Raw genomic sequence first — 22500 nt, 5'->3', positions numbered from 1 at the left:
TCTACACTTTAACTTAATAATTTAGCCGATGTCGTTCAAAAGCTAAAACAGTGCGTGTTTGCTCTGGCTGTCAAACTAGCGCCGCGGACTTAGCGAACACACAACAATAAAAAAGAAAGGAAGCGAGCAAACATGGATTTTAAACAATAGTTCAGTTGATCTAACCAAGAAAAGCGGACATGATAAAATGATCTTACCAGTGGGGTATGCCGGTGACGAAGCACGCTGTATTTTCCCAAACGAACAATGACACCATTTTTAAAAGCTACCCAAGTAGTCACCTGACAGTGGTAGCCACGCCCATCTTAAAACTCTTCTTCTTTTGTTTTTAAGGCGGTTGGCAAGCAACCTTCTGGTACGCATTACCGCCACCTACTGTAATGGAGTGTGGACCGAGGTGGATCCCTACTCTATATTCTTTTATTTAACCCAGTGTTTTTTAAATATGTGTATATTGCTTTGTATCCTATGTTTTCTGAATGCAATCCTAATATACTTCCCACTTCTAACCTAATATTGTCTTTTGCTAACTTATTTTCCAGTATTTCTCTTTCTCTATTGTATTTCCTACATTGTATTAAAACATAGTCAACATTCTCTATTTGATGGCAAAAATCACACAGCCCTGTAGTATGTTTTCCTATCAATTTTAGTGAACTATTTAGATATGTATGTCCTAATCTCATTCTAGTAATAATGTCTTCTTCTTTCCTATTTCTATTCCTCCTCTCATGACACCTACTCTCCTCTGGACTTTGTAAAACTCTCTACCTTTTATTTCCCTATTCCAATTATCCTGCCACTTTTTATTGTGTTCTATCTTAATTATGCTCTTCACTTCTTCTTTACTGTGCTTCATCTCCATGTTTACTTCTGTTTTAGTGCTTGCTTGTTTTGCGTACCTATCAGCTAACTCATTTCCCTCAACTCCTACATGAGCAGGAACCCAGAGAAATGTTACCACACCTCCCGCTTTATTTATCCTGTAGATTGCCTGAACTATTTCATAAACTATATCTAGTCTTCTTTCTGATGCTATGTTTTTTATGCTCGTCAATGCACTGCTGGAGTCCGAGCACACGACTGCTTTCCTAGCTTTGTTTTCCTCTATCCAGTTAACTGCCATATAAATTGCTACCAATTCCCCCGTAAAAACAGATAGTTTATCACTGATTCTTTTATTTAACACTATATTTCCTTGTGGGATAACTGCAGCAGCTCCTACTTTACTATTTATAGTTTTTGATGCATCTGTGAGTCACCTGACAGTGGTAGCCACGCCCATCTTAAAACTCCCAAGCAAGCCCGCCATAAATAAATATACACATAACAAATACACATAATAAATCCAACATTTGGTTTAAGCGTTACATGCCTTTTACGTACCACAAAAGTTCGAAAAACACTGCACTAGACAACGGCACATTATAATTATTGCTTTGCAAACAATATTTTTTGGACCAATTAGGTGAAGTTGCATAATTTCCCATGGCACACTGGTGTGGTTGAAAAACACTGTATTAGGGAGTGAAAATGTATCACAAAGTTGCTGGAAAGAGGCAAAAATGTGTATCCGTCCATCCATTTTCTACCGCTTATTCCCTTCCGGGGTCGCGGAGGACGCTGGCGCCTATCTCAGCTACAATCGGGCGGAAGGCGGGGTACACCCTGGACAAGTCGCCACCTCATCGCAGGGCCAACACAGATAGACAGACAACACTCACATTCACACACTAGGGCCAATTTAGTGTTGCCAATCAACCTATCCCCAGGTGCATGTCTTTGGAAGTGGGAGGAAGCCGGAGTACCCGGAGGGAACCCACAGAGCATGCAAACTCCACACAGAAAGATCCCGAGCATGGATTTGAGCTCAGGACTGCAGGACCTTCGTATTGTGAGGCATGTATAAATAATTAATGTTGTTGATACCCGAACTTGACCATCTTTAAAAGGCACTATCGACAAGAGAGTGAGGGAAAGCATGGTTAGCAATGATGGGCGCAAGACTGCAATAATAGTCTGAAAGCCAAATAGCTTAAACCAAGCCCGAAATTCTGGATTTTTTCCGTAAAAGCAGATGTGGAAGAGTGGATGGGAGAGTGAACCAGAGCGAGTTGCAGGTTTAACAAGAGTAGGTTACATTTCTAGGCGCAGTTGAGGGGTTCCGGTTTGGTGGCCGCGGGTTTAGGTCTCTGCTTTTTGCATATGATGTGGTCCTGATGGCTTCGTCTGGCCGAGATCTTCAGCTCTCACTGGATCGGTTCGCAGCCGAGTGTGAGAATCAGCACCTCCAAGTCCGAGTCCATGGTTCTCGCCCGGAAAAGGGTGAAGTGCCATCTCCGGGTTGGGGAGGAGACCCTGCCCCAAGTGGAGGAGTTCAAGTACCTAGGAGTCTTGTTCACGAGTGAGGGAAGAGTGGATCGTGAGATCGACAGGCGGATCGGTGCGGCGTCTTCAGTAATGCGGACGTTGTATCGATCCGTTGTGGTGAAGAAGGAGCTGAGCCGGAAGGCAAAGCTCTCAATTTACCGGTCGATCTACGTTCCCATCCTCACCTATGGTCATGAGCTTTGGGTCATGACCGAAAGGATAAGATCACGGGTACAAGCGGCCGAAATGAGTTTCCTCTCCCTTAGAGATAGGGTGAGAAGCTCTGCCATCCGGGAGGAACTCAAAGTAAAGCCGCTGCTCCTTCACATCCAGAGAAGCCAGATGAGGTGGTTCGGGCATCTGATCAGGATGCCACCCGAACGCCTCCCTAAGGAAGTGTTTAGGGCACGTCCAACCGGTAGGAAGCCATGGGGAAAACCCAGGAGACGTTGGGAAGACTATGTCTCCCGGCTGGCCTGGGAACGCCTCGGGATTCCCCAGGAAGAACTGGACGATGTGGCTGGAGAGAGGGAAGTCTGGGCTTCCCTGCTTAGGCTGCTGCCCCCGCGACCCGCCTTTGGATAAGCGGAAGAAGATGGATGGATGGGTTACATTTAAAAAATCACTTTATTATTTAATCATTAACAAATACATTGAACATTGGATTGAACTTTAACAGTATCATGTTAGACCCGCTCGACATCCATTGCTTTCGTCCTCTCCAAGGTTCTCATAGTCATCATTGTCACCGATGTCCCACTGGGTGTGAGTTTTCCTTGCCCTTATGTGGGCCTACCGAGGATGTCGTAGTGGTTTTTGCAGCCCTTTGAGACACTAGTGATTTAGGGCTATATAAGTAACCATTGATTGATTGATGAAATACATCATTTTTTTTAAATCTATTTCAAATACATCTGTTTGAAAATGGTTTAATCGAAAATATATTTTTGCTCCTCTTAAATTAAGACTTTTCAAATTAACACATTTTAAAGCTGTTATTATAATACCACAGTGTAAAAAAAATTGATATTTTTTCCCCAGGTTATCACACCATTCGAATCTTGTACTGGTCCATGACTTACATCGGCCTTAACTTAGTGTTTCTGAACATGAAAATGAAAAAAGTGAGTACGAACTGAAGTTGAGCGCTGAGAAGAAGTGGATGATATTCATTGCATTAGAGAAATAAATCATAAAACACAAGACGTCTAGCAGACTTGTTAAAGCCGATTGAGTGTGACACTGCTCGTCCGCACCGTACTGAAGCAGAATGAGTCATTCAAGGACGTTGAAATAATATCTAAAAAGGCGTACATGTATTCATAAAAATTCTGGAGCAGCTCAAGGGAGAGACCGTAAAAGTCTGCTCTCCGAGGTAAATGCTGTCCATACATTATTAATGCATCTAGGGTTGTACGGTATACCAGTATAGTACCGCAATACTAATGAATCATTTTCTAAACGTACCGGTAGCAAACCCCCTAACCCCGCGCTCGCGTCGTCGTAGGTTTACGAGCAGAGGAGCATGTTCGGCAGCGCACCATCACATAGTACTTACAAGCAGACACAGTGTGTGGACAGAAAAGGGAGAATGGACGTATTTAGGTTTAAAAAATAACGATAAACGTGAAGCTATAACACTGAAACGCCTTCAGTAAGAAGTGCTTTAAAACATGGCTAGCTAGTTAGCGGGTAACGTCCATCCGCCATCGGCAGTGTTTTAGCTACTTCTAAAACACTAATCCTCGCCTCCATGGCGACAAATAAAGTAAGTTTATTACAAGTATCATCCCAGCAGGACGAGAAATAGCTAAACATGCTTCACTGCACACCGCAGCTCACTGGCGTCATAATGTAAACAAACGCCATTGGTGGATCTACATCCTGACATCCACTGTAATGATACCAAGAACAGGCACATATCGAGTGGATACTGTCAGGGGTATTTGTTGACGAACCCCAAGATGCAGGGATGGATGCAGGCATGGAGTGAGCAAACATAATTTTAGTATAAATACTAAGACAAAACCAAACAAAGGGTTCAAACCAAAAGCGCGCACGTGGGCGGATAAAAAACAAAAGGCCTTTAGCATAGAAGCTAACAAAAAAGAAAAAGGAACTTTCGCATGGAAGCTAGATGTTAACAAACAGAAAAACTGGAAATAGCTATGGCTAACAAAAACAGCTTACCGCTACGACGACCAGGACAAGATGTAGCACGACAGGTAATAGCTGAAATAATGCCAGACACGACAGGTAGCAAAGACACAAGAGTGACATGAGGCAACAACAATACAAATGACGATACAACGATCCAGCAACTGACACAAGACAAAGGAGGTACAAATAGGAGCCGGCTGATTGGCAACAGGTGTGGCCAGATGCCAATCAGCCGCAGCTGAAGGGGAACACAGCACTCAAGAAACAAGACAGGAAGCTGACAAAATAAGAGCACTAGACAGGAAATACTAAACACACTGAGGACGAACACAGCACTCAGGGAACAAGACAGGAAGCTGACAAAATAAGAGCACTAGACAGGAAATACTAAACACACTGAGGACGAACACAGCACTCAGGGAACAAGACAGGAAGCTGACAAATTAAGAGCACTTGACAGGAACTAAAAGACAGGAAATAATAAACACAGGAAACAGACAAATGCAGAGGAAAAAACTAAAACATAGACAAACTGTCAGGGGCAAGCCTGACGGATACTACAATTACGTTGATATTTTTTGGCATCACAATATCTTTCGTTTTTTCAAAAAATTCATATTATGTTTGTAAAATCTGGAAATGCGTCCCTAGACACATTTGGACTTTAAATCTGACCAATGTATGTGTGGATGGGGGCGTGGCCTGCAGGCCTGCAGCGGACCAAAGTCAGCGACAGGTGTGTTGAAGGCCCGCCTGGGCCTTTTTATCTAATCACCTGTCGCTCTGTATACGCAGCAACCTGGAAGGGAGACTGAGTGGGAGTTGGAGGTGCAAAAGGAAAATCCGTTTTGCTGAAAAGCAGAAAGACTTGCGCTATTTATGAAAATAAAACTGTGTTATACCCGGAATTCCTGGCTCTCCTGGCAGTGTGAGGTGGTCTGAAGAACCCACTAGACGGCACCCGAGGGTCCCTGGTTCAATCCCCACCTAGTACCAACCTCGTCACGTCTGTTGTGTCCTTGAGCAAGACACTTCGCCCTTGCTCCTGATGGGTGCTGGTTGGCGCCTTGCATGGCAGCTCCCTCCATCAGTGTGTGAATGTGTGTGTGAATGGGTGAATGTGGAAGTAGTGTCAAAGCGCTTTGAGTACCTTGAAGGTAGAAAAGCGCTATAAAAGTACAACCCATTTATTATTTACTAGACGGAAACCTCTACAGTTGTAACAACTTGGTATCGGATCGATACCCACATTTGTAGTATCATCCAAAACTAGTGTAAAGCATCAAACAACAAAATAATAAGTGTTTTACATTTTCACAAAAGTATGCACAGAACATATCAAAAAAGAAAGTAAGAAAATATTAACAGTAAATGAACAAGTAGATTAATAGTTCATTTTCTACCACTTGTCCTTAATAATTTGGACAAAATAATAGAATAATAAATGACAATGTGTTACTGCATACATCAGTAGACTAATTATGAGCCTTTGTTTGTTTACTTAACACTAAAAGACAAGTTTTCTTGTATGTTCACTATTTTATTCAAGGAATAAATTGCAATAAGAAACATTCGTTTAATGTACCCTAAGTTTTTTTGTTAAAATAAAACCGATAATGCAATTATTTTGGGGGTCCCCTTCATTTAGAAAAGTACCGAAAAGTATCGAAATAATTTTGGTACTGGTATCGAGACAACACTAATTACATCATAATACTACTGTAGTTGTTTGTACTACTTTCTGGTGTATTATTTTTCATACAATATTTTTTATCTACAACTTTGTCATTGTCAAAACTTGTTGGGAGGCTTATTACGATATAAATTCCATCCATCCATCCATCATCTTCCGCTTATCCGAGGTCGGGTCGCGGGGGCAACAGCCTAAGCAGGGAAACCCAGACTTCCCTCTCCCCAGCCACTTCGTCTAGCTCTTCCCGGGGGATCCCGAGGCGTTCCCAGGCCAGCCGGGAGACATAGTCTTCCCAACGTGTCCTGGGTCTTCCCCGTGGCCTCCTACCGGTTGGACGTGCCCTAAACACCTCCCTAGGGAGGCGTTCGGGTGGCATCCTGACCAGATGCCCGAACCACCTCATCTGGCTCCTCTCGATGTGAAGGAGCAGCGGCTTTACTTTGAGTCCCTCCCGGATGGCAGAGCTTCTCACCCTATCTCTAAGGGAGAGACCCGCCACACGGCGGAGGAAATTCATTTGGGCCGCTTGTACCCGTGATCTTATCCTTTCGGTCATGACCCAAAGCTCATGACCATAGGTGAGGATGGGAACGTAGATCGACCGGTAAATTGAGAGCTTTGCCTTCCGGCTCAGCTCCTTCTTCACCACAACGGATCGGTACAACGTCCGCATTACTGAAGACGCCGCACCGATCCGCCTGTTGATCTCACGATCCACTCTTCCCCCACTCATGAACAAGACTCCTAGGTACTTGAACTCCTCCACTTGGGGCAGGGTCTCCTCCCCAACCCGGAGATGGCACTCCACCCTTTTCCGGGCGGGAACCATGGACTCGGACTTGGAGGTGCTGATTCTCATTCCGGTCGCTTCACACTCGGCTGCGAACCGATCCAGCGAGAGCTGAAGATCCCGGTCAGATGAAGCCATCAGGACCACATCATCTGCAAAAAGCAGAGACCTAATCCTGCGGTCACCAAACCGGAACCCCTCAACGCCTTGACTGCGCCTAGAAATTCTGATATAATTTGATTTTATTTAATTTCAGCGGACGACAATGTTTCACAATACCAGTTTTTGGAGGTACGGGCTACGTCAGAGAGTCAAATGAAGCCAAACAGCTCATCAGCTACAACTGTTTTCTGGTCCACTGAGACTACTATTCACTGTTTTTGTCCCTCATCAAAAGGTTATTTTGACATTATTCCCCTTTCATCCGACTATATGGGACTGAACGGCATATTTCATTGTGAGAAATTCCTACCGTTTGCCATAAAAGAGTCGACTCGAGATTGAAGCACTGGAAGGTTTAGGTCAACGTGACCTCCTCGATTTAATAAAGCTAACTGGAGATTTTTCGCTTGTCTATAATAAGTGACAATGCCTTAAAGTATTTCAAATAAAATAAATGTCAAAGAGCAACATCTCAGCTGCATATTTTTCGGTTTTCTAGATGCAAGACGGAGCACTCTCGCTGTGGCGGGATAATGATGTTGCTCGCGTGCATCAGCCATAATTCATTCCTGTTTACACATGCTCTACTCACGGCTGTCCTTCAGGCGTGTTCTCTGGTATGGAGATGGAGTAACTCGCGTTGGTGAACTGCGGCGCTCTGGCTCCAGCAACTACAGAAATCACGGCGGGGGCACTGCGGCCGCCCGGGCCATCGGTGGCCACGACACTTAACAAGTACTCTCTGTCCCGCTGGAGCATCTGGCCTGTGGTCACCACCTGGCCTGTCTTCTTGTCCACGGCAAAGCAGCCATCGCCTCCTGTGAGGAAATACACACAAAATATTGTGAAGCACTCCAAAAGAACTGATACCATTCAAACACTGACGTCAAACATGAATCCCAATCGGAACCTCAAATGTGTGTTTCTCTCATTGTTGACTATGGTGAGTAGAAAAACATCATTGGATTCTATAGTATTCAAGTACAAAACCCAAAACCAGTGAAGTCGGCACGTTGTGTAAATCGTAAATAAAAACAGAATACAATGATTTGCTAATTATTTTCAACCTATATTCAAGTGCCAAGTTCACTGATTTTGGGTCTTGTTTGTATGTATGTATTAGAGATTAGATTAGATTAGATTAGATAGTACTTTATTTATTCCGTCAGGAGAGTTCCTTCAGGAAAATTTAAATTTTCAGCACAATCCCATTCAAGTTTAGACAAACATTACAGGGAGACAGAACAGGATCGCTGACGGGTCTGCCGGCCTCCAGCGCCCCTTACAAAAAAGATGAGATACAGGTAAAGAAGGAGGGGGGGGGTTTAAAAAAATAGAAGATTAAAACAAAATTTAAAAAATCGGTCTTAGCCTGGGCCCTGGAGAGGAGGGGCAGACTGAGGCCAAAGGAAAAAACAACATTTCATTGCCATGGTACACATCCCTCTTCCATGTGTGTAAGAGGGAAACATCAGACATCAAAGAACACAGAGGACATTAAAGACATTAAAGCAGCAGATACAACCAGACACTTCTACATACAGCTATGAATAAAAAGTAAAAGAAACATATCCACTGTGGTGGCCTCTGGGGTGTTCCACGCCATCGTCCACTGGGATGGGGGGAGCATGGCCAGAGACAGGAGCAGACCCAACAAAGCAACCAAGACAGCCGACTCCACTCTCGGCCAGTGTCCAGTCCGCATGGATGAGCGAGGATACGTCCAAGGTGACTGAGGTGTCCGACACCTGCTCACCCAGCCAAGACACCACGAAGCCTCTCCGTCCCAGCGCTCAGTGCTAGCTCCGCAGTCCTGTCCCCTCATCCGCACCTCCTCCAGTCCCTCCAAACTCTGCAGTCCTGTCCCCTCATCCGCATCTCCGCCAGTCCCTCCAAACCGACTCCGGTGTGGCAGACACCCAGCAGCTGGTCTCCATAGCCAAAAGGCTCCCGGGAGGCAGATCCAGAAGTCCACAAAAGAAGCACCATAGTGGTCACGAAAGTGGCACCCCTTGTCACACAGTCCCAAAGGGTCCCGGACCAAAAGGCAAAAAAATATAATAAGACATGAAAACAAGAGGGAAACACAAAAGGATGACACAAGAGCACAGAGCTTCTGCCAACAGCAGCCACAACAGCAGCGCCATCTTGGATGCGTGGTTTGCGGTCTCATCCGCGGAGCCCGTGGATAAACCGCGGGTCGGGCGGGTGACACGACGATAAAATACATTTTAATTAGATTCGGGCGGGTGGCGGTTGAACCATTCGGAAATATTCGATATACATGGTTCAGCGATCGGTATCCTTTACCATTCAAAGAGCCATTTAGGACCGGTGTCACAAAGCGAAGAAGACAATAGGAGACGCAAACATTCTCTAGAATGATTGCCGGTAGTCACCCAGATAATAAGTATTAGTGCGTGCTATGAAGCCGTTGACTTTGTCGCCTTCTACAGCATGTACGATCTGCTTTTCAGTCCAGCAACATGTTGTTTGTGACTTCCGCAGACACACGCACACGACTGCAAGGCATACTGGGTGACACAGAGTACACTAATGGTTGTGATAAAAACAATTTTAACACTCTTAGTAATATGTGCCACGCTCTGAAGCCACACGAAACAAAAACATCCTCCCAGTAACACAACATAAACGCAACACAACAAATACCCAGAATCCCTTGCATCCATGACACTTCCTGACTATTATGTCGGTAAGGTGGGCGGGGTTGGGGGCGCGGGGGTGTAAAATATATTCAGGAATAGTCACGGATGCAAAGGATTCTGGGTATTTCTTATTTCTTGTGTTGCGTTTATGTTGTGTTACTGTGAGGATGTTCTCCCGAAATGTGTTTGTCATTCTTGTTTGGGTGTGGCTTCACAGCATGGCGCATACTAGTAAGTGTACTCTGTATCACCCAGTATGCCTTTCAATCTTGTACGTGTGATTGCGGATGCTGCATACAGCATGTTGCTGGACTAACAATCGGTTTGTACATGTTGTTGAAGGTGTCAAAGGCAATGGCTTCACAGCACGCCCTTATTTTTGTCATCAGGATGAACATCATTGGATACTCGCGAGAACGTTAGTGGCTCCCCTTGTCTCCTTTACTCAGTGAAACGGGTTTAAATAGCTCTTTGAGTGGTAAAGGTGGCCGACCTCTGATGTATTTCAACGGGCGGGTGGCGGCCGGTTGCGGTTCTGATAAAATGTTGGTTCAGGTGAACGGCGGGTGGATGATGACTTTGGTGATGCGGTTGCGAATTATATAATTGCCTATCCGCGCATCTCTGGTATGTATGTATGTTTGCATGTAAAATATATTTGTATCCCGGTAAAATGTGGGAGCCAAATTACGGCCCCAGCCACCCAGAAAGCCCAACCCACAACAGCAGGGGCTGTACCCAGAGAGCATGGAACCACTGGCCTCACGCAGGCACGCCGGCCAGCTACATACAGGACCCCCAGAACCTGTGGCCCAGCAGCAGGTCTGGCCAAGGACAAGACACAGGAGAAGCAAGAGACAACCATCCCCGAAGCCAGTGAGAAACCACACCCCAACGCAGGCAGAAAGACGGGATGCCTTACCCCAAAGTGCCCAGAGACTCACTGCAGCCCCACAAGCAACGAGACCTCCAGGAGCTCACGCCCACACCCTCCCATTCCCCAGGCGAGCATGGCGGGGTTAGCCCCAGGTCACCCCATTCAAGTCAGCCGCAGCAGGACTGCCAAGCACGGGGCTACGGCTTGTTATCGTCTTGAGTGGGGTGTGTCATTAGGGACCGTATGTCCCTTTGGGACATTTTTAATTTTCCTGAAGGAATCAATAAAGTACTATCTATCTATCTATGTATTTCTAAGGATTTGTTATAACTGTATTTGTTCATTCTCATAATTTGTGTTATTTTGCCACGGTTAGATTGTCATTAAAATGTATTAGAGAATAGACATTGTCGCATGAAAGACTATAGAAATGACCAAAATCGGTGGCAGAGGGGTTAGTGCGTCTGCCTCACAATACGAAGGTCTTGCAGTCCTGGGTTCAAATCCAGGCTCGGGATCTTTCTGTGTGGAGTTTGCATGTTCTCCCCGTGAATGCGTGGGTTCCCTCCGGGTACTCCGGCTTCCTCCCACTTCCAAAGACATGCACCTGGGGATAGGTTGATTGGCAACACTAAATTGGCCCTAGTGTGTGAATGTTGTCTGTCTATCTGCGATGAGGTGGCGACTTGTCCAGGGTGTACCCCGCCTTCCGCCCGATTGTAGCTGAGATAGGCGCCAGCGCCCCCCGCGACCCCGAACGGGAATAAGCGGCAGAAAATGGATGGATGGATGGATGTCTTCCATGAACATCTCTGTATTAAAATGACTAGATTTTGTTGATGGGCAAAACAGATCACCTTGGCATTTAATTATAGAGTAAGCTTTTCTCAGTGCAGTGATTTAACATAAAAAGTGCACTATTTCACAAATCTGGGACAAGATCTGGCAACAAATTGCTGACTGTAAGTGAATGTAAGTGGTTGCAATCCCTATTGTCTATTCCAGAAAACCAATGGATCTGAATACTATTAAGGCCTAACTACATAGGTATTCAGTTGCAGGCTAAGTGGTGATAAATTGTCTCTATTTGGTCTGTAATTGTTTTTTCTTGCAGACACAACAGTAATGGTACACAATAGTATTGTGACACCTGGTCTATGAATCAAGCAGGGACTGAAAATAGACATAAATATGGAGTTCTTGCATCCATAACAGCTTCAATCTTAACTCTTTCCCTGCTTTGTGTGCGGGATCACAGTTCTGTTGGAACAATAAAAAGGGTTTCCCCAAAGTGTTTCAAATGAAGCATAGATTTGTCCAAAGAAATTCTAAGTCTGGGGAAAAATGGAAGGCCTGATTTACTGAAGGTTTGTGTGCCTTAAAACACCACACGTACAGCTGGTCCACTAAACATGAGCAAAAGTGGATCGCATAGGTTAAAGGGGAACATTATCACCAGACCTATGTAAACGTCAATATATACCTTGATGTTGCAGAAAAAAGACCATATGTTTTTTTAAACGATTTCCCAACTCTAAAAGGGTGAATTTGGCGATTTAAACGCCTTTCAATTGTTCGCCTGTCGGAGCAATGACCTTTCACCCGTGACGTCACAACAGGAAGCGACCCGCCATTTTCTCAAACACATTACACACACCAAGTCAAATCAGCTCGGTTATTTTCCGTTTTTTCGACTGTTTTCCGGTGCCTTGGAGACATCATGCCTCTTTGGTGTGTTGTCGGAGGGTGTAACAACACGAACAGAGACGGATTCAAGTTGCAACAGTGGTCAAAAGATGCGAAAGTCCCTCGTTTGTTCCGCACACTTTACCGACGACAGCTATGCTACAACAGAGATGGCTAGAATGTGTGGATATCCTGCGACATTCAAAGCAGATGCATTTCCAACGATAAAGTCAACGAAATCACAAAGGTGAGTTTTGTTGATGTTATTGACCTATGTGCTAATCAGACATATTTGGTCACGGCATGACTGCAAGCTAATCGATGCTAACATGCTATTTAGGCTAGCTGTATGTACATATTGCATCATTATGCCTCATTTGTAGCTATATTTGCATCCAGCCTTTCCCTTCACCCACATTTAATGCCAAACAAACACATACCAATCGTTGGTTAGAAGGCGATCGCAGATTTCTTCCGCGTTTCCTCCCGTGCCGCTGTCTGTCGTGATATGGCTCAAAAGCTTCTGTTTCTTCTTTAATTTCATTTTCGGTACCTGCCTCCACACTCCAACCATCCGTTTCAATACATGCATAATCTGTTTAATTGCCGAGTCTGGATCCGAGCTAATATCACTATACCATTCTGTGCTATCCGCCATGTTTGTTTCTGTGTGGTCACGCTGTGACGTCACAGGATAATGGACGGGTGGATATAACGACGGTTAACACAGGCACTTTGAAGCCGTTTTTCGGGATATTGCGTGATGGGTAAAATTTTAAGAAAAACTTCGAAAAACAAAATAAGCCACTGGGAACTGATTTTTATTGGTTTCAACCCTTCAGAAATTGTGATAATGTTCCCCTTTAAGGGAGCAGAATAAGATGTTCAATCTATTTTTGCATCTCTGTCTTTATTAATATGCAAAATAAATGTTGATCATCAAAACGCCTTCAATACTGCGAGAAGAAGATCCAAGTGTAATTATTTAGCACGTGCAATGTGTTTCCTAAATACTCATCAATACCATTTTCCAAGCACCATTTTGCGCTTTTATTTCGCGGCAAGATTGGTAAACAGTTCCACACACGGATGCAGGATCAGTGCTCGCACTGCAAAGATAGATGATGGACGGACAAGAATCCTCCAATGGTGAGAAATACATTTTTTTTTACATATTGTCTATTCAGCAACATCATTTTATAATGTTATAGCTGCTAGAGGACTTAAGGGGATTGTGAAAATGAATGCAATTTATGCGTTTTGGTGTCCTTTATTTTTTTTTAATGACGTTTGTTTTTTCACATACACTATATATTAGGTCTGGGCGATATGGTATATCGATATACACGATACATTGCGGGGTTGTCTCTGCGCGATATAGAAAATGACTATATCGGGATATTCGAGTATACGTTCTCACGCAGTTGCTTTTAGCTGCTGGCATTACATTACAGGCTCTTTCCTGTCTCTCCTTCTCACAGACAACAAGCGCACCTTCTTACACACGTCACATACTGTCACGTCTACGCCCTCACGGAGCAGAGAGGTAGCAGCATGGGTAACGTTAGCTGTGATGCTAGCAGAGCTGTGTGAGTGGTGATACGAGAGAGAGAAGGTGCGAATGAAGGAAGACTTAATTCCTAAGAAAAAACAGCAGTGGGTCCATCGTCTGGCGGTGGTTTGGCTTCAATTGGGAATATGTCGAGCAGACAACCGCAATTTGTCAAGTGTGGGCCAAAATCGTTGCAACAAAAAGGAGCATTACTGCTAATATATAGCATCATTTGAAAAGTCAACCGCTAAATTACGGTTGTCAACCGTCGTTGACAACCGTAATTTGTCAAGTGTGGGCCAAAATCGTTGCAACAAAAATGAGCATTACTGCTAATATATAGCATCATTTGAAAAGTCAACCGCTAGAGAATGAAGAGTGATTACTCCGCATGTCAACACCTCCGTTCGGTGCCACACGCCCACACCATCAAAATGCCGAGGCAAACATTTCCAGATCAACACCGTATGAAACAAATAGTCAACAACAGAATTTAATAACGTCCGTAGTAACCTACCACATAGCGAAGGACGAACGCTATTTGATTTCCTATTATGCAGCTCATTTTTATTTGACACTTAAAATGTCTCTGACAATCGTGCATTTTCTGTTTTGGAAATGACATGAAGGGTTGTGCCATTGCTTATTAAATGTTTAATACTGTAAATACAGTTTTGGTCTATTGACTTAGTTGTGATTTCCTCCTCTGCATGAAAGTTTAAAATGAGCATATATTAATGCAGTATGAACAAGAATGTTTAAATGTAGACACATAGAATCATCATACTGCTGTGATTTTATGTATCAAGAGTCAATTCAAGGCTAAGGCAAAATATCTAGATTTTTATCATGTATCACGATACGGCCCAAAAATATCGAGATATTAAAAAAAAAGCCATATCGCCCAGCCCACTACTGTATTTATGTTATTAAAATATTTATTTTATGAAAAAGCCTTTATGTGTGTCTTGAGTGAAGTAAGTGCAGCCTCCCTCCAATAAACGCACCTTCAGCATAAAAATTAAAATAAAAAGTGGTTTCGTTCGAGATTCACTGCACGGCTGTTCCTAAAATGGTCATAAAAATTGGTACGTGTCCCCCGCTTGTTTGAAAACATAGCAAAACACCACAGGTAGGAGCATGACAAAACAAATGTGGAGTAAACAAGAGTGATGTGTGATGCTCCATATAGTGCATGCAAAATCTTCATCTAAATAAGGCGGTCTGCTTCACTCTTCAATTGCACACGCAGTCTTAGAAGATCGTACAATACGCGGCCATGAATAGTACACGCTATTTCATTGTTTGCACATGTTGTTTAGCGTGTGGTACTTGGATCTAAGTAATTCGGGACCTAAGTATCGAGTCCAACCCAACAGTTGGTTGATTACTTACTGCGCATGGAGACGTTTGCACAATATACAATATAAATGACATACATTTAGCTGGCGTTTACAGCTTTTGATACTATACTTATTAGTGATAATGCAGGTTGATGACAGATTTTAGTTTGTTATGATAACGGATATGATTCATTATATAGCACTTTTCTCTAGTGACTCAAAGCGCTTTACATAGTGAAACTCAATATTTAAGTGAGCAGGTAGGTAAAGTGTCTTGCCCAAGGACACAACAGCAGTGACTAGGATGGCGGAAGCGGGAATCGAACCTGGAACCCTCAAGTTGCTTGCACGGCCACTCTACCAGCCGAGCTATCCCGCCCCGACATGTTTATCAAATTACATTTAAGAACGTCATGTTTACACATTTGAACATATCTGAAATGAAGTAGAAAGGAGCAAAACTAATAGTTACCCCTTCTCCTTGTATTTTACAAATAGCTACCACCAAACCCCGCCCCCCCGCCCCCCCGCCCCCCAAACGACGCACGGAGGGGGGTGGGGGGTGTATAATGTAGCCCGTAACCGTTAGGGATGCATGGGATTCTGGGTATTTGTTCTGTTGTGTTTATGTTGTGTTACAGTGCGGATGTTCTCCCGAAATGTGTTTGTCATTCTTGGTTGGTGCGGGTTCACAGTGTGGCACATATTAGTAAGAGTGGTAAAGTGGTTTATATCACAACCCTCAGTGTAACCTGTATGGCTGTTGAACAAGTATGCCTTGCAGTCGCTTGCGTGTTGAGTCAGCAGCCGCACACTAGTTGTAGCCGGCCGGCACTCAGATAGAAGTATTAAAGCGGACGCGACAACATGGTCGAGAGGACGTTTAAGGCATTGCCATCACGGCACACCCTCAATATGGTTGTCCGGGTGAAAATCTGAGAATATTACCTTGGGGAGATTTCTGGGAGAGGCACTGAGAGCCGGAAAACCTCCCAGAAAAATGGGGGGATCGGGAAATATGCAGCTGAACCACATCAGAGTGGTCCAAGAGCCGCATGCGGCTCCGGAGCAGAGGGTTGCCGACCCCTGATCTAAGCCATACATCACCAAGTCCAATGCAAAACGTCGGATGCAGTGGTGTAAAGCACGTTGCCACTGGACTCTAAAGCAGTGGGGACGCGTCCTCTGGATTGATGAATCATGCTTTTCCATCTGGCAATCTGATGGACTAGTCTGGGTTTGGAGGTTGCCAGGAGAACGGTACATTTCGGACTGCATTGTGTCAAGTGTGACATTTAGTGGAGGAGGAATTATGGTGTGGGATTGTTTTTTCAGGAGTTGGGCTTGGCCCCTTAGTTCCAGTGAAAGGAACTTTGAATGCTCCAGGATACCAACACATTTTGGACAGTTCCATGGGATGGCACTGTAAGTTCATATGTGAGTAAAGGCAGGTGGCCAAATACTTTTGTCAATATAGTGTATGTCGTTATCACTGGAAGCTGTAATACAGTGGGGCAAAAAAGTATTTAGTCAGCCACCGATTGTGCAAGTTCTCCCACTTAAAATGATGACAGAGGTCTGTAATTTTCATCATAGGTACACTTCAACTGTGAGAGACAGAATGTGAAAAAAAAATCCAGGAATTCACATTGCATGAATTTTAAAGAATTTATATGTAAATTATGGTGGAAAATAAGTATTTGGTCAACCATTCAAAGCGCTCACTGATGGAAGGAGGTTTTTGCTCAAAATCTTCCGATACATGGCCCCATTCATTCTTTCCTTAACACGGATCAATCGTCCTGTCCCCTTAGCAGAAAAACAGCCCCAAAGCATGATGTTCCCACCCCCATGCTTCACAGTAGGTGTGGTGTTCTTGAGATGCAACTCAGTATTCTTCTTCCTCCAAACACGACGAGTTGAGTTTATACCAAAAAGTTCTATTTTGGTTTCATCTGACCATATGACGTTCTCCCAATTCTCTGCTGTATCATCCATGTTTCCATTTCGGTATAAACTCAACTCGTCGTGTTTGGAGGAAGAAGAATACTGAGTTGCATCCCAAGAACACCACACCTACTGTGAAGCATGGGGGTGGAAACATCATGCTTTGGGGCTGTGTTTCTGCTAAGGGGACAGGACGATTGATCCGTGTTAAGGACAGAACGAATGGGCCCATGTATCGTGAGATTTTGAGCCAAAACCTCCTTCCATCAGTGAGAGCTTTGAATGGTTGACCCAACACTTATTTTCCACCATAATTTACAAATCAATTCTTTAAAATTCCTACAATATTTTCATATTCTGTCTCTCACAGTTGAAGTGTACCTATGATGAAAATTACAGACCTCTGTCATCATTTCAAGTGGGAGAACTTGCACAATCGGTGGCTGACTAAATACTTTTTTGCCCCACTGTATAGCGATATACATTTTAGGCCATATCTCCCGAAGCTGTCAGAAACAAATGTAAAAATACCCTTTGATGGCACAATCCCAATTAATTAGTCCTCTGCAGTGATATTATTTCCTCAGCTTATTTCAGCAAACAGGGCTTCACGGTGGCAGAGGGGTTAGTGCGTCTGCCTCACAATACGAAGTTCCTGCAGTCCTGGGTTCAAATCCAGGCTCGGGATCTTTCTGTGTGGAGTTTGCATGTTCTCCCCGTGAATGCGTGGGTTCCCTCCGGGTACTCCGGCTTCCTCCCACTTCCAAAGACATGCACCTGGGGATAGGTTGATTGGCAACATTAAATTGGCCCTAGTGTGTGAATGTGAGTGTGAATGTTGTCTGTCTATCTGTGTTGGCCCTGTGATGAGGTGGCGACTTGTCCAGGGTGTACCCTGCCTTCCGCCCGATTGTAGCTGAGATAGGCGCCAGCGCCCCCCGCGACCCCGAAAGGGAATAAGCGGTAGAAAATGGATGGATGGATGGATTTCAGCAAACAATCACAACTTCTGCCAGCGGTGAAGCTTAAATTGAGGTCAGACATCCTTGCCTCGCTGGTTCTCATCCTCTTGGGGATTTTGGATCTAAGCAAATAATGTGAGGGTTAAATAAATGATCTTGACATAGGGCTCGAATTTCCCTGAAGGTAATAAAAAAAAAAACCTGAATTCGGCTCATGTCGTTTGAAGAAGACCTTTGCTACTTACAGCAGCTCTGACCATGCAATTAACGTGTTCTCGGGCTTGCATCAGAGAGCTGTGCAATGGACTAATGTGCATCGGAGGGAAGTCAGTAGTGTTTTGTAAAACCCCATTGGGGAGATTAGCTCATCCCCCTTCTCTCCCGACATGCCAGCAAACCTCTATCCCCAAAACCACTAGGGGGTCTTCAATCAATCAATGTTTATTTATATAGCCCCAAATCACAAATGTCTCAAAGGACTGCACAAATCATTACGACTACAACATCCTCGGAAGAACCCACAAAAGGGCAAGGAAAACTCACACCCAGTGGGCAGGGAGAATTCACATTCAGTGGGACGCCAGTGACAATGCTGACTATGAGAAACCTTGGAGAGGACCTCAGATGTGGGCAACCCCCCCCCCTCTAGGGGACCGAAAGCAATGGATGTCGAGCGGGTCTAACATGATACTGTGAAAGTTCAATCCATAGTGGCTCCAAGACAGCAGTGAGAGTCCCGTCCACAGGAAACCATCTCAAGCGGATCAGCAGCGTAGAGATGTCCCCAACCGATACAGGCGAGCGGTCCATCCTGGGTCCCGACGAGCGGTCCATCCTGGGTCTCGACTCTGGACAGTCAGTACTTCATCCATGGTCATCGGACCGGACCCCCTCCACAAGGGAGGGGGGGACATAGGAGAAAGAAAAGAAGCGGCAGATCAACTGGTCTAAAAAGGAGGTCTATTTAAAGGCTAGAGTATACAGATGAGTTTTAAGATGAGACTTAAATGCTTCTTAAATGTCTTCATTTTTGGCAGACTTCCAACAGCCCACTGTACGTATTTCTATGTGCTTTTGTGATTGTCTGTGTGTACGGAAAAAAAATCGAGTAGCAAACATCTGCAGGAGCGTATGATAAGGGAAGGAATACATGTGTGGAGGCCTCTGGCTGTAAATCTCAATGTGCGCGCGTAGGAAAGAGATACTGAAGCTAAGATAGATGTGATGGAGACAAAAAAAAACTAATGGACGCCTTTATAGCGTATGAATGCATGAATGAATGTGTGAACGCCTCTGGCTGGCTGTCTGAGTGACTGTGCCTGGGCCTGAGTATTTGGTTTTACTCCCATAGCGCCACCTACTGTTTCCCACCCGTGCATTTCAATCTGTAAAAAAATAAGCAGGCGAAATCTTACCATCAGCCAAAAAGTATTCCACCGCCCCGCTTCTGCCTTCATCCCCGTCAAGGGCCTGGAGCTGATAGACGACGGTCCCTGCAGGGGCATCGTGGGACACTCCGGCCTGGTACGGGTAAGGCTTCATATTCCACTCAGGGACATTGTCGTTGACATCGGTGATCGTCAGCTTCACCTTGTTCAGGTACCAGTCAGGGCCTGGGGGTGAAAGGCAGAGATAGTGACGGAGCTATGGCCACTGAAAGTGACAGCTGTCATGGAAGTGTGTGAGTCGAGTGTAGACATGCAGCCAGCAGAATCTGGAGCACCATTCGGTTGAAAAATGCATATTTCATCATCATGTACAAAGAAGCATCAAAACATCAAGAATACACTGGACCTTTTGAAGTAGGACAAACTTCAATAATTATAAAAGCGCAGAGTTTCATAAACACAGCGGTTTAGACCAGGGGCGCTCACACTTTTTCTGCAGGCGAGCTACTTTTCAATTGACCAAGTCGAGGAGATCTACCTCATTCCTATTTATAATTTATATTTATTTATTTATGAAAGAGACATTTTTGTTAACAAGTTAATGGTGTTTAATGATAATACAAGCATGTTTAACACCCATAGATTCCTTTCTTTCATGAAGACAAGAATATAAGTTGGTGTATTACCTGATTCTGATGACTTGCATTGATTGGAATTAGACAGTGGTGCTGATAACGTCCGCATTTTCAAATGGAGGAAAAAAAAAAGTCCTCCTTTCTGTCCAATACCACATGAAAGTGGTTGGATTTGGCATCTCATTTGTCCAACTTGCATACTCGTTTTTAAACACTTTGTTATGAGAGTAGCATATGTGTGTGGCCCTTTAATGTCTGGCAGCAGGTGAGTGACTTGATTGATTGATTGATTGATACTTTTATTAGTAGATTGCACAGTACAGTACATATTCCGTACAATTGACCACTAAATGGTAACACCCCAATAAGTTTTTCAACTTGTTTAAGTCCACGTTAATCAATTCATGGTACAAATATATACTATCAACATAATACAGTCATAAGTTAATCATCATAGTATGTACATTGAATTATTTACATTATTTACAATCCGGGGGGTGGGATGAGGAGCTTTGGTTGATATCAGAACTTCAGTCATCAACAATTGCATCAACAGAGAAATGTGGACATTGAAACAGTGTAGGTCTTATTTAGTAGGATATGTACAGCCAGCAGAGAACATAGTGAGTTCACATAGCATAAGAACAAGTATATACATTAGAAGTACATTTGAGTTGTTTATAATCCGGGGAGATGGGATGTGAATGGAGGAGGGTATTAGTAAAGTGTTGAAGTTGCCTGGAGGTGTTGTTTTAGAGCGGTTTTGAAGGAGGATAGAGATGCACTTACTTTTACACCTGTTGGGAGTGCATTCCACATTGATGTGGCATAGAAAGAGAATGAGTTAAGACCTTTGTTAGATCGGAATCTGGGCTTAACGTGGTTTGTGGAGCTCCCCCTGGTGTTGTGGTTATGGCGGTCATTTACGTTAAGGAAGTAGTTTGACATGTACTTCGGTATCAAGGAGGTGTAGCGGATTTTATAGACTAGGCTCAGTGCAAGTTGTTTTACTCTGTCCTCCACCCTGAGCCAGCCCACTTTGGAGAAGTGGGTTGGATTGAGGTGTGATCTGGGGTGGAGGTCTAAAAGTAACCGGATTATCTTATTCTGGGATGTTTGGAGTCTAGATTTGAGGGTTTTGGAGGTGCTGGGGTACCAGGAGGTGCAAGCGTAATCGAAGAAGGGTTGAATGAGAGTTCCCGCTAGAATCCTTTGAGACACTAGTGATTTAGGGCTATATAAGTAAACATTGATTGATTGATTGATTGATCCTCAAGGTGCTTTTGTTGACCAGAGAGGAGATTCTGTAGAGGAATCTCGTTCTTTGGTTGACCTTGTCAGTGAGAGTGCGGGTGGGCAAGCAAGTGAGAAAGCGGTCGCTGAGGGCGGGGGAGAAATACATTGGCATCAAACTCCGTAGCTTGCTAGCTTGTGCACGCTAGCTTTCTGAGACTCTTATTTTGTTAGCACAGGCAGGATGAAACAGGTCTTTTATGGTGAAGACAGGAACTGTGCAGTCGGTCTTTAGAGTTTTGACAGTAGGTACGGAGTCTCTAGAAATAAAATGTGTTTCTCTGCGTCCGCCCTGTTAGTGATTTTTTTCTTAAATATGAGCTCGCAGCAGCCAGCGTCATCTCACAAGATCCTCGGGTGCCGAGAATGTCAAACAACTGACGAAAGTGAAGTCTTGGTATGATTGATGATTGCTCATTTTTATGTACATTTTTTAATGCCTGGCTTGAGATCGACTGACACACCCTCCGAGATCGACCAGTCGATCGCGATCGACATAATGCCCACCCCTGGTTTAGACAATGCGATAATATCCAAATCAGAAATCCTTTAATAATCCGTTTGGGAAAATTACGATTTTCAGCACAATCCCATTCAGGAGCAGCCAAACATTACAGGGAGACTGAACAGAATCACTGACGGGTCTGGCAACTTCTGGCGCCCCCTTGCAAAAATGGTGAGGAACAGTTAAACGCTCAGAGCCATAGACCCTTTGGGACTGTGTGACAAGGGGTGGCACATTCGGGACTTCTGCGGTGCTTATTTTGTCAACTTATGGATCTGCCTCCCGGGAGCCTTTTGGCCGTGGACACCAGCTGCTGGGTCTCTGCCACACCAGAGTCCGTTTGGAGAGACTGGAGGAAATGCGGCCAGGACGGACAAGCTTCACCGTGTTTTTTTTTTTTTTCATAAATAAATACACTCATGTGTTCTTACGGACTGTATCCCTGCAGACTGTATAGATCTATATTGATAT

General features: G+C 44.3%; 1 protein-coding gene across 2 annotated transcripts in view; it reads right to left on the bottom strand.

Moving 5' to 3' along the window:
* The window catches only part of LOC133563617 (neural-cadherin-like), a 487520-nt gene that overhangs the window by 312500 nt on the left and 152520 nt on the right, over positions 1-22500 (bottom strand). Inside the window, exons 2-3 of one of the 2 annotated variants that reach the window (XM_061917839.1) lie at positions 19624-19821; positions 7768-7993 (exon numbers count right to left, since the gene is read on the bottom strand). In XM_061917839.1, coding sequence (XP_061773823.1) covers positions 7768-7993; positions 19624-19821 — 424 coding nt within the window. Of the gene's footprint in view, positions 1-197; positions 296-7767; positions 7994-19623; positions 19822-22500 lie in introns of those variants that run through there. The other variant, XM_061917840.1, reaches the window with a different exon arrangement.

Source organism: Nerophis ophidion, linkage group LG12 (assembly GCF_033978795.1).
Source record: "Nerophis ophidion isolate RoL-2023_Sa linkage group LG12, RoL_Noph_v1.0, whole genome shotgun sequence".
NCBI lineage: Eukaryota > Metazoa > Chordata > Actinopteri > Syngnathiformes > Syngnathidae > Nerophis > Nerophis ophidion.
This window is presented reverse-complemented; position numbering and strand designations above follow the sequence as displayed.